The sequence below is a fragment of the Oncorhynchus gorbuscha genome, linkage group LG21 (genome assembly GCF_021184085.1).
Source record: "Oncorhynchus gorbuscha isolate QuinsamMale2020 ecotype Even-year linkage group LG21, OgorEven_v1.0, whole genome shotgun sequence".
NCBI classification, from domain to species: domain Eukaryota; kingdom Metazoa; phylum Chordata; class Actinopteri; order Salmoniformes; family Salmonidae; genus Oncorhynchus; species Oncorhynchus gorbuscha.
Window position 1 is genome coordinate 9,009,630 of NC_060193.1, and position 12,823 is coordinate 9,022,452.

The 12,823-nt window shown below is 47.3% G+C and overlaps 1 protein-coding gene across 2 annotated transcripts in view; it reads left to right on the forward strand.

The window, feature by feature from the left end:
• Positions 1 to 2,206: 2,206 nt before the first annotated feature.
• si:dkey-183c6.7 (urea transporter 1) overlaps positions 2,207 to 12,823 on the forward strand; it is a 42,987-nt gene continuing 32,370 nt past the window's right edge. Inside the window, exons 1-3 of one of the 2 annotated variants that reach the window (XM_046318812.1) lie at positions 2,207 to 2,456; positions 3,613 to 3,802; positions 9,785 to 9,913. In XM_046318812.1, coding sequence (XP_046174768.1) covers positions 2,333 to 2,456; positions 3,613 to 3,802; positions 9,785 to 9,913 — 443 coding nt within the window. In that variant the 5' untranslated portion in view covers positions 2,207 to 2,332. The remainder of the gene's footprint in view (positions 2,457 to 3,612; positions 3,803 to 9,784; positions 9,914 to 12,823) is intronic. The other variant, XM_046318811.1, reaches the window with a different exon arrangement.

Below are 12,823 nucleotides of genomic sequence, written 5' to 3' on the forward strand. Positions count from 1 at the left end.
CAGGGCACTACATTGGACCAGGACCTACAGGGCACTACATTGGACCAGGACCTACAGGGCACTACATTGGACCAGGACCTATAGGGCACTACATTGGACCAGGACCCATAGGGCACTACATTGGACCAGGACCTATAGGGCACTACATTGGACCAGGGCCCACAGGGCACTACATTGGACAAGGACCCATAGGGCACTACATTGAACCAGGACCTATAGGGCACTACATTGGACCAGGACCTATAGGGCACTACATTGAACCAGGACCTATAGGGCACTACATTGGACCAGGACCTATAGGGCACTACATTGGACCAGGACCCATAGGGCACTACATTGGACCAGGACCTATAGGGCACTACATTGGACCAGGGCCCACAGGGCACTACATTGGACAAGGACCCATAGGGCACTACATTGAACCAGGACCTATAGGGCACTACATTGGACCAGGACCTATAGGGCACTACATTGGACCAGGACCCACAGGGCACTACATTGGACAAGGACCCATAGGGCACTACATTGAACCAGGACCTATAGGGCACTACATTGGACCAGGGCCCACAGGGCACTACATTGGACAAGGACCCATAGGGCACTACATTGAACCAGGACCTATAGGGCACTACATTGGACCAGGACCTATAGGGCACTACATTGGACCAGGACCTATAGGGCACTACATTGGACCAGGACCTATAGGGCACTACATTGGACCAGGGCCTATAGGGCACTACATTGGACCAGGACCTACAGGGCACTACATTGGACCAGGACCTATAGGGCACTACATTGGACCAGGGCCTATAGGGCACTACATTGGACCAGGACCCATAGGGCACTACATTGGACCAGGGCCTATAGGGCACTACATTGGACCAGGGCCTATAGGGCACTACATTGGACCAGGACCCATAGGGCACTACATTGGACCAGGACCCATAGGGCACTACATTGGACCAGGGCCTATAGGGCACTACATTGGACCAGGGCCTATAGGGCACTACATTGGACCAGGACCTATAGGGCACTACATTGGACTGTTTATTTACACAAACAGGCTACAATCACAAAGATAACACAAACATGCACTCACTTTTGTCAGCAATACTATTGGGGTGATATCTGCACACCACTAGAGGTTGTCTATTGTAGATGCAAGTTGACCATAAAGCTGATAACTAGTAGAGACTCCTAAAACAGCTAGTTGACCATAAAGCTGATAACTAGTAGAGACTCCTATCACAGCTAGTTGACCATAAAGCTGATAACTAGTAGAGACTCCTATCACAGCTAGTTGACCATAAAGCTGATAACTAGTAGAGACTCCTATCACAGCTAGTTGACCATAAAGCTGATAACTAGTAGAGACTCCTATCACAGCTAGTTGACCATAAAGCTGATAACTAGTAGAGACTCCTATCACAGCTAGTTGACCATAAAGCTGATAACTAGTAGAGACTCCTATCACAGCTAGTTGACCATAAAGCTGATAACTAGTAGAGACTCCTATCACAGCTAGTTGACCATAAAGCTGATAACTAGTAGAGACTCCTATCACAGCTAGTTGACCATAAAGCTGATAACTAGTAGAGACTCCTATCACAGCTAGTTGACCATAAAGCTGATAACGAGTAGAGACTCCTATCACAGCTAGTTGACCATAAAGCTGATAACGAGTAGAGACTCCTATCACAGCTAGTTGACCATATAGCTGATAACTAGTGAAAACACATCACACAAAGATAACAAACACCTCTATCTCACATTCACACTGCAAACACAATACAACAGACGGAACGAGTTACTGAACAAATAGAGGTGAAAAAAAGAGAGAAATAAATATTGAAATAGAGAGAGAAAGGTTCCATATTAATGTTCTTGGCATAAAGTTGTGGACTTTGGTGTTCGGTGTGTGTGTATGTGTGTGTGTGTGTGTGTGTGTGTGTGTGTGTGTGTGTGTGTGTGTGTGTGTGTGTGTGTGTGTGTGTGTGTGTGTGTGTGTGTGTGTGTGTGTGTGTGTGTGTGTGTGTGTGTGTGTGTGTGTGTGTGTGTGTGTGTGTGTGTGTGTGTGTGTGTGTGCGTCCTGTCAGTAATGCTTTATCTGGCTGTCCGGTTTATAAGTCATCTCGTTAACCCTCGCCTTAGAGGAAGAGGAGAATAGAGAGAGAGAGAGAGAGAGAGAGAGAGAGAGAGAGAGAGAGAGAGAGAGAGAGAAGAGAGAGAGAGAGAGAGAGAGAAAGAGAGCGGAAGCCTCCGGTCTCCGGAAGCGTGGACACACAGGGGGTTGCCGGCTGCTGTCACCATCTGCTGTTAACGCTGCGTCAGGATGTGGGTCGAGGAAAAGGCCAAACCGGAGTCGAACCGGAGGACAGTCGGCATGCGCCAGCATTTTGTTAACGGTCTTGTTTACTGCACTGGAGACATGATGCACTTCAGCCAGTACATGGAGGGTACAGTTATGTCTTTCTTCTTCTTCTCTTTATAGTCAAATGGTGTTACTGACCTTTTATGCCATGAACATAATGGATGAAATACAATACAACTGAAATAGGCAAAAATACTTGATATCGTTCATTCAAATCAAAACTGGCAAAAGGTCAATGAAAAGGTTGTTTCCTCTCCTTACTCCTCTCCCTCTCCCCCACTCCTCCTCTCCTTCCTCCTCTCCCTCTCCCTCACTCCTCCTCTCCTTCCTCCTCTCCCGCACTCCTCCTCTCCTTCCTCCTCTCCCCCACTTCTCCTCCCCTTCCTCCTTTCCCTCTCCCCCACTCCTCCTCTCCTTCCTCCTCTCCCTCTCCCCCACTCCTCCTCCTCTCTCTCTCCCCCACTCCTCCTCTCCTTCCTCCTCTCCCTCTCCCCCACTCCTCCTCTCCTTCCTCCTTTCCCTCTCCCCCACTCCTCCTCTCCTTCCACCTATCCTCTCCCCCTCTCCTCTCCTTCCTCCTCTCCTCCCCCTATCCCCCACTCCTCCTCCCCTTCCTCCTCTCCCTCTCCCCCACTCCTCCCCTTCCTCCTCTCCTCCCCTTCCTCCTCTCCCTTTCTCCCTCTCCTCCCCTTCTTCCTCTCCCTCTCCCTTCCTCCTCTCCTCCCCTCTCCCACTCCTCCTCTCCTTCCTCCTCTCCTCCCCCTCTCCCCCACTCCTCCTCCCCTTCCTCCTCTCCTCCCCTTCCTCCTCTCCTCCACCACTCCTCCTTCTCTCCCACTTCTCCTCCTCACCCCTCTCCCTCTCATCCTCCCTCTCTCCCACTTCCCATCCTCATTACTCCTCCTTCTCCCCCACTTCTCCTCCTGACACCTCTCCCTCTCCTCCTCCCCCTCTCCTCCTCCCTCTCTCCCACTTCCCCTCCTCATTCCTCCTCCCTCTCCCCCACTTCTCCTCCTTACCCCTCTCCCTCTCCCCCAGTTTTCCTCCTCACCCGTCTCCCTCTCCCCCACCTCACTCCTCTCCCTCTCCTCCCCCTCTCCTCCCCTCCCTCCTCTCCCTCTCCTCCCCTTCTCCTCCCCTCACTCCTCTCTCTCTCCTCTCCTTCCCCCCCCCTCCCCCACCTCCCTCCTCTCCTCCCCCTCTCCCCTCACTCCTCTCCCTCCCCTCCTCCCTCTCTCCAGACAAGGCCTTCATGTTCCAGCTGTTTGAGTGGAGCATGCGGGGTGTAGCCAGGGTCATCCTGGCCAACAACCCCCTGAGTGGTGTTCTGATCCTGGGAGCACTGGTCTGGGCCTCCCCCTGGCAGGCTCTACTGGGGACCCTGGGTCTACTGACCTCTACACTCACTGCTGTTATCATAGGACAGGACAGGTGCAAACACACACACACAGACACAAACATATACACACGCACACACACACAGAAATGCCACACACACAGAAACGCCACACACACATGCTGCTTTTCCTACCAGCTCTCACAGTCTCACATCAGAATTATATGCTGACATGGTGGCGCAGTGGTTAAGGGCCACCAGAGACTCTGGGTTCGCGCCCAGGCTCTGTCGTAACTGGCCGCGACCGGGAGGTCCGTGGGGCGACGCATAATTGGCCTAGAGGTCGTCCAGGTTCGGGAGGGTTTGCCGGTAGGTATATCCTTGTCTCATCGCGCACCTGCGACTCCTGTGGCAGGCCGGGCGCGGTGCGCGCAAACCAAGGTTGCCAGGTGCACAGTGTTTCCTCTAACACTTTGGTGCGGCTGGCTTCCGGGTTGGATGCACGCTGTGTTAAGAAGCAGTGCGGCTTGGTTGGGTTGTGTATCTGAGGACTCCCGAGCCCGTACGGGAGTTGTAGCGATGAGACAAGATAGTAGCTACAATTGGATACCATGAAATTGGGGAGAAAAAGGGGGAAGAAATTAAAGAATTACATGCTGACCAAACCGCTTGAGCACATGTGCATTTTGTCCACCCACACCAGACTCTATCAGAACACGCAGGTTGAAATATTAAAACGAACTCTGAACTTGTCACGCCTGCTCCCGCTCCCCCTCTCTGGCGCTCGAAGGTGCCGGGCTGCCCATCATTACGCACACCTGTCACCATCGTTACGCGCATCAGCACTCATTGGACTCACCTGGACTGAGTCTGGGGCTTCCACGCCTTAGCTGGCTCGTGAGGTGTCCTTGCCTCGGTTGGCTCGTCAGGCTCCCACCCCGCATCATGCTTCAGCCAGCTCGTCAGGCTCCCACCCCGCATCATGCTTCAGCCAGCTCGTCAGGCCCCCACCCCGCATCATGCTTCAGCCAGCTCGTCAGGCCCCCACCCCGCATCATGCTTCAGCCAGCTCGTCAGGCCCCCACCCCGCATCATGCTTCAGCCAGCTCGTCAGGCCCCCACCCCGCATCATGCTTCAGCCAGCTCGTCAGGCTCCCACGCCGCATCATGCTTCAGCCAGCTCGTCAGGCTCCCACACCGCATCATGCTTCAGCCAGCTCGTCAGGCTTACCTCCCACATCATGCCTCAGGCGTTTTGTCAGGATCTCGTGCCTCAGACGGCTCGTCACTCAAACACCTCAGCGGGATCGTCAGGCTCCCATGCCACAGCCAGCTCGTCGGACTTCCACGCCTCAGCCAGCTTGTCCGACTCCCATGTCTCGGCCGGCCCGTCAGGCCTATTTAATAACATGTATGTGTACATTTATTTTGCAACGCGAGTGCACGCGTCGGGAGCGGTGTGTTAAGAATGTTAGATGTTTCTCAAGCGTAACATTTCAAAGTTGTTCCAACTGTCAAATTTCAAATTTAAGGTTAAGTTCAGGTATTAACTCTGAATGGTTAAGGTAAGGGTTAACTCTGAATGGTTAAGGTTAGACATTAACTCTGAATGGTTAAGGTTAGGCGTTAACTCTGAATGGTTAAGGTTAGACATTAACTCTGAATGGTTAAGGTTAGACATTAACTCTGAATGGTTAAGGTTAGACATTAACTCTGAATGGTTAAGGTTAGACATTAACTCTGAATGGTTAAGGTTAGACATTAACTCTGAATGGTTAAGGTAAGGGTTAAGGTTAGGCGTTAACTCTGAATGGTTAAGGTTAGACATTAACTCTGAATGGTTAAGGTTAGAACAATGGTTAACTCTGAATGGTTAAGGAATTTAGAGACATTAACTCTGAATGGTTAAGGTTAGACATTAACTCTGAATGGTTAAGGTTAGACATTAACTCTGAATGGTTAAGGTTAGGTTAGACATTAACTCTGAATGGTTAAGGTTAGACATTAACTCTGAATGGTTAAGGTTAGACATTAACTCTGAATGGTTAAGGTTAGACATTAACTCTGAATGGTTAAGTTAGACATTAACTCTGAATGGTTAGACATTAACTCTGAATGGTTAAGGTTAGACATTAACTCTGAATGGTTAAGGTTAGACATTAACTCTGAATTAGACATTAACTCTGAATGGTTAAGGTTAGGCATTAACTCTGAATGGTTAAGGTAAGGCGTTAACTCTGAATGGTTAAGGTTAGACATTAACTCTGAATGGTTAAGGTTAGACATTAACTCTGAATGGTTAAGGTTAGACATTAACTCTGAATGGTTAAGGTTAGACATTAACTCTGAATGGTTAAGGTCTGAATGGTTAAGGTAAGGCGTTAACTCTGAATGGTTAAGGTTAGGCGTTAACTCTGAATGGTTAAGGTTAATGGACATTAACTCTGAATGGTTAAGGTTAGACATTAACTCTGAATGGTTAAGGTTAGACATTAACTCTGAATGGTTAAGGTTAGACATTAACTCTGAATGGTTAAGGTTAGGCGTTAAATGGTTAAGGTTAGACATTAACTCTGAATGGTTAAGGTTAGAATTAACTCTGAATGGTTAAGGTTAGGCGTTAACTCTGAATGGTAACTCTGAATGGTTAAGGTTAGACAATTAACTCTGAATGGTTAAGGTTAGACATTAACTCTGAATGGTTAAGGTTAGAATGGTTATTAACTCTGAATGGTTAAGGTTAGACATTAACTCTGAATGGTTAAGGTTAGACATTAACTCTGAATGGTTAAGGTTAGACATTAACTCTGAATGATTAAGGTTAAGCGTTAACTCTGAATGGTTAAGGTTAGACATTAACTCTGAATGGTTAAGGTTAGACATTAACTCTGAATGGTTAAGGTTAGACATTAACTCTGAATGGTTAAGGTTAGACATTAACTCTGAATGGTTAAGGTTAGACATTAACTCTGAATGGTTAAGGTTAGACATTAACTCTGAATGGTTAAGGTTAGAACTCTGAATGGTTAACTCTGAATGGTTAAGGTTAGACATTAACTCTGAATGGTTAAGGTTAGACATTAACTCTGAATGGTTAAGGTTAGAGACATTAACTCTGAATGGTTAAGGTTAGACATTAACTCTGAATGGTTAAGGTAGACATTAACTCTGAATGGTTAAGGTTAGTTAACTCTGAATGGTTAAGGTTAGGCGTTAACTCTGAATGGTTAAGGTTAGACATTAACTCTGAATGGTTAAGGTTAGACATTAACTCTGAATGGTTAAGGTTAGACATTAACTCTGAATGGTTAAGGTTAGACATTAACTCTGAATGGTTAAGGTTAGACATTAACTCTGAATGGTTAAGGTAAGGGTTAACTCTGAATGGTTAAGGTAAGGGTTAACTCTGAATGGTTAAGGTAAGGGTTAACTCTGAATGGTTAAGGTTAGGCGTTAACTCTGAATGGTTAAGGTAAGGGTTAACTCTGAATGGTTAAGGTAAGGGTTAACTCTGAATGGTTAAGGTTAGACGTTAACTCTGAATGGTTAAGGTAAGGGTTAACTCTGAATGGTTAAGGTAAGGGTTAACTCTGAATGGTTAAGGTAAGGCGTTAACTCTGAATGGTTAAGGTTAGGCGTTAACTCTGAATGGTTAAGGTAAGGGTTAACTCTGAATGGTTAAGGTTAGGCGTTAACTCTGAATGGTTAAGGTAAGGGTTAACTCTGAATGGTTAAGGTAAGGGTTAACTCTGAATGGTTAAGGTTAGGCGTTAACTCTGAATGGTTAAGGTAAGGGTTAACTCTGAATGGTTAAGGTAAGGGTTAACTCTGAATGGTTAAGGTTAGGCGTTAACTCTGAATGGTTAAGGTAAGGGTTAACTCTGAATGGTTAAGGTAAGGCGTTAACTCTGAATGGTTAAGGTTAGGGTTAACTCTGAATGGTTAAGGTAAGGGTTAACTCTGAATGGTTAAGGTTAGGGTTAACTCTGAATGGTTAAGGTAAGGGTTAACTCTGAATGGTTAAGGTTAAGGTAAGGGTTAACTCTGAATGGTTAAGGTAAGGGTTAACTCTGAATGGTTAAGGTAAGGCGTTAACTCTGAATGGTTAAGGTTAAGGCGTTAACTCTGAATGGTTAAGGTAAGGCGTTAACTCTGAATGGTTAAGGTTAGGCGTTAACTCTGAATGGTTAAGGTAAGGGTTAACTCTGAATGGTTAAGGTAAGGCGTTAACTCTGAATGGTTAAGGTAAGGCGTTAACTCTGAATGGTTAAGGTAAGGCGTTAACTCTGAATGGTTAAGGTAAGGCGTTAACTCTGAATGGTTAAGGTTAGGCGTTAACTCTGAATGGTTAAGGTAAGGCATTAACTCTGAATGGTTAAGGTTAGGCGTTAACTCTGAATGGTTAAGGTAAGGGTTAACTCTGAATGGTTAAGGTAAGGGTTAACTCTGAATGGTTAAGGTAAGGGTTAACTCTGAATGGTTAAGGTAAGGGTTAACTCTGAATGATTAAGGTAAGGCGTTAACTCTGAATGGTTAAGGTAAGGCGTTAACTCTGAATGGTTAAGGTAAGGGTTAACTCTGAATGGTTAAGGTAAGGGTTAACTCTGAATGGTTAAGGTAAGGCGTTAACTCTGAATGGTTAAGGTTAGGCGTTAACTCTGAATGGTTAAGGTAAGGCTTGGGATAGACTTAAAACAAAAACAACTTTCTATTGCTGGATTTGAACTTGTAACCTTTGGAATCAGAGGCATATACACCCATCCGCCACAACACCCTAGCAAAACCAAAACCTACTTGAAGGTAACAGCGCTCACTGTTGCCCCTAGTGGCCGGTTTCCAAAACCAAAACCTACTTGAAGGTAACAGAGCTCACTGTTGCCCCTAGTGACCGGTTTCCACATCATCTCCCGACGTCCTCAGACGGACGTCGAACACTGACTTGTATCACGGCTGACCTGGCTGACTTCTCAACCATAACATCAGTGTATACATTGGTCTTATCTTAAACTAGGGAAGTTGTGTTTCCATGGCTAGGCTTGACTGTGAGGACTTGTGAAGAACAGAATCAGCAACCTCTGCATCATCAAAACAGTTGCTTTGTGAGAAACTGTGAACGTTTACAGGAGCCATTGTTATGTAAATAAGTCTGAGCCTTTTAGGTAAAACACTGGGGTAAATCCTGTATGGAAATGAGCCAAAAAAAGTGGAATTCCACACACACACACACGCACACACACGCACACACACAGAGAAACACCACAGAGACACAAACACACACACACACGCACACGCACACACACAGAGAAACACCACAGAGACACAAACACACACACACACACACGCACACGCACACACACAGAGAAACACCACAGAGACACAAACACGCACACACACGCACGCGCACAAGCACACGCACACACACAGAGAAACGCCACAGAGACACAAACACGCACACACACGCGCACACACACACGCGCGCACAAGCACACACACAGAGAAACACCACAGAGACACAAACACGCACACACACACACACACACACACACACACACACACACACACACACACACACACACACACACACACACACACACACACACACACACACACACACACACACACACACACACACACACACACACACACACACAGAGAGAGAGAGAGAGAGAGGAGAGAGAAACACCACAGAGACACAAACACACACACAGAGAAATAACAGGCATATCCTTGTCAAATATCTGCTTGTATATTTATTTATTTTAATGTATCCTTAATTTAACTAGACATTTAATTGTTACTTACAAACTCATGTTAATCACATTAGCCTACGTTAGCTCAACATTCCCTCAGGGGACCCACCGATCCTGTAGAGGATTTAACTAGACAAGTCAGTTACGAACAAATTCTTGTTTACAATGCGAGTGTAAGGTGTTTTGCCTTTTCTTCTCTCTCTCTGTGTGTGTGTGTGTGTGTGTGTGTGTGTGTGTGTGTGTGTGTGTGTGTGTGTGTGTGTGTGTGTGTGTGTGTGTGTGTGTGTGTGTGTGTGTGTGTGTGTGTGTGTGTGTGTGTATTCATAGTGAGGAGGTATCCGGAGGTCTCCATGGGTTCAATGGTATGCTGGTGTCTCTGTTGATGGGGGTGTGCAGCTCTGCAGGAGACTGGTACTGGTGGCTGCTACTGCCTGTCTTTCTGGGGGGAGCTACCAGGTGAGACACACACACACACACACACACACACACACACACACACACACACACACAATGTCTTGGTTTTCATTCTCATGTATAAACATATTCAAATATGTCCTTGCAGCACACTATCACAGATTATTGTGAAATAGACACTAATTACATATTCATATTTTTGTGTGTGTCCACCACACAACTATTTGCGTCTGTATTTTGTGTATATTTCACAATATATATAGTACGCCCCCCCAGTACGTTCCTCTACAGTACGCTGATGGTACGCCCCCAGTAGGTTCTTCTACAGTATGTTGATAGTACGCCCCCCCCCTACGTTCCTCTACAGTACGCTGATGGTACGCCCCCCCCCAGTAGGTTCTTCTACAGTATGTTGATAGTACGCCCCCCCCAGTACGTTCCTCTACAGTACGCTGATGGTACGCCCCCCCCCCCCCAGTAGGTTCTTCTACAGTATGTTGATAGTATCTACCCCCCGCCCCCAGTGGGTTCTTCTACAGTATGTTGATAGTATGCCCCCCAGTTCGTTCTTCTACAGTATGTTGATAGTATTACCCCCCCCCCCAGTACGTTCCTCTACAGTATGTTGATAGTATGCCCCCCCCCCCAGTTCGTTCTTCTACAGTATGTTGATAGTATTACCCCCCCCCCCCAGTAGGTTCTTCTAGTATGTTGTTCTTCTTCTACAGTATGTTGATAGTATTACCCCCCCAGTACGTTCCTCTACAGTATGTTGATAGTATGCCCCCCCCCCAGTTCGTTCTTCTACAGTATGTTGATAGTATTACCCCCCCGTTGGTTCTTCTACAGTATGTTGATAGTACGCCCCCCAGTAGGTTCTTCTACAGTATGTTGATAGTACGCCCCCCAGTACGTTCCTCTACAGTACGCTGATGGTACGCCCCCCCCCCCCCCCCAGTACGTTCCTCTACAGTATGATTGAGTAGGTTCTTCTACGCCCCCCCCGTACGTTCCTCTACAGTACGCTGATGGTACGCCCCCAGTAGGTTCTTCTACAGTATGTTGATAGTATGCCCCCCAGTTCGTTCTTCTACAGTATGTTGATAGTATTACCCCCAGTAGGTTCTTCTACAGTATGTTGATAGTATGCCCCCCCCCCCAGTTCGTTCTTCTACAGTATGTTGATAGTATTACCCCCCCAGTACGTTCCTCTACAGTATGTTGATAGTATGCCCCCCCCCAGTTCGTTCTTCTACAGTATGTTGATAGTATTACCCCCCCCCCAGTAGGTTCTTCTACAGTATGTTGATAGTATGCCCCCCCCCAGTAGGTTCTTCTACAGTATGTTGATAGTATGCCCCCCCCCCCAGTACGTTCCTCTACAGTATGTTGATAGTACGCACCCCCAGTACGTTCCTCTACAGTATGTTGATAGTATGCCCCCCCCAGTACGTTCCTCTACAGTATGTTGATAGTACGACACCCCCCAGTACGTTCCTCTACAGTATGTTGATAGTACGACACCCCCCAGTACGTTCCTCTACAGTATGTTGATAGTACGCACCCCCCAGTACGTTCCTCTACAGTATGTTGATAGTACGACACCCCCCAGTACACAGTATGTTGATAGTAACCCCCCCCGTTCCCCCAGTACACCCCCTCCCAGTACGTTCCTCTACAATATGTTGATAGTAACCCCCCAGTACGTTTCCTCTACAGTATGCTGATAGTATGTTTCTCCCCAGTACGTTCCTCTACAGTGGCCTGATAGTACGTTCCTCTACAGTGGCCTGATATTACGTTCCTCTACAGTGGCCTGATAGTGTTCCTCTACAGTGGCCTGATAGTACGCCCCCAGTACGTTCCTCTAGTGGCCTGATAGTACGCCCCCCCAGTTTCCTCTACAGTATGTTGATAGTACGCCCCCCCCCCAGTACGTTCCTCTACAGTATGTTGATAGTACGCCCCCCAGTACGTTCCTCTACAGTATGTTGATAGTACGCCCCCAGTACCCCCCCCCAGTACGTTCCTCTACAGTATGTTGATAGTACCCCCCCAGTACGTTCCTCTACAGTATGTTGATAGTACGAGCCCCCCAGTACGTTCCTCTACAGTATGTTGATAGTAACCCCCCAGTACGTTCCCCCCCACCCCCACCCAGTACGTTCCTCTACAATATGTTGATAGTAACCCCCCAGTACGTTCCTCTACAGTATGCTGATAGTATGTTTCTCCCCCAGTACATTTCTCTACAGTGGCATGATAGTACGTTCCTCTACAGTGGCCTGATAGTATGTTTCTCCCCGCAGTACGTTTCTCTACAGTGGCCTGATAGTACGTTCCTCTACAGTGGCCTGATAGTATGTTTCTCCCCAGTACCCCTACAGTGGCCTGATAGTATGTTCCTCTACGTGCCTCTACAGTGGCCTGATAGTATGTTTCTCCCCCCAGTACATTCCTCTACAGTGGCCTGATAGTATGTTTCTCCCCTCAGTACGTTCCTCTACAGTGGCCTGATAGTATGCCCCCCCAGTTCGTTCTTCTACAGTATGTTGATAGTATTACCCCCCCAGTAGGTTCTTCTACAGTATGTTGATAGTATGCCCCCCCCAGTAGGTTCTTCTACAGTATGTTGATAGTATGCCCCCCAGTACGTTCCTCCACAGTATGTTGATAGTACCACCCCCAGTACGTTCCTCTACAGTATGTTGATAGTATGCCCCCCCCAGTACGTTCCTCTACAGTATGTTGATAGTACGCACCCCCAGTACGTTCCTCTACAGTATGTTGATAGTACGACACCCCCAGTACGTTCCTCTACAGTATGTTGATAGTACCCCCCCAGTACGTTCCTCTACAGTATGTTGATAGTACGACACCCCCCCAGTACGTTCCTCTACAGTATGTTGATAGTAACCCCCCAGTACGTTCCCCCAGTACACCCCCCTCCCA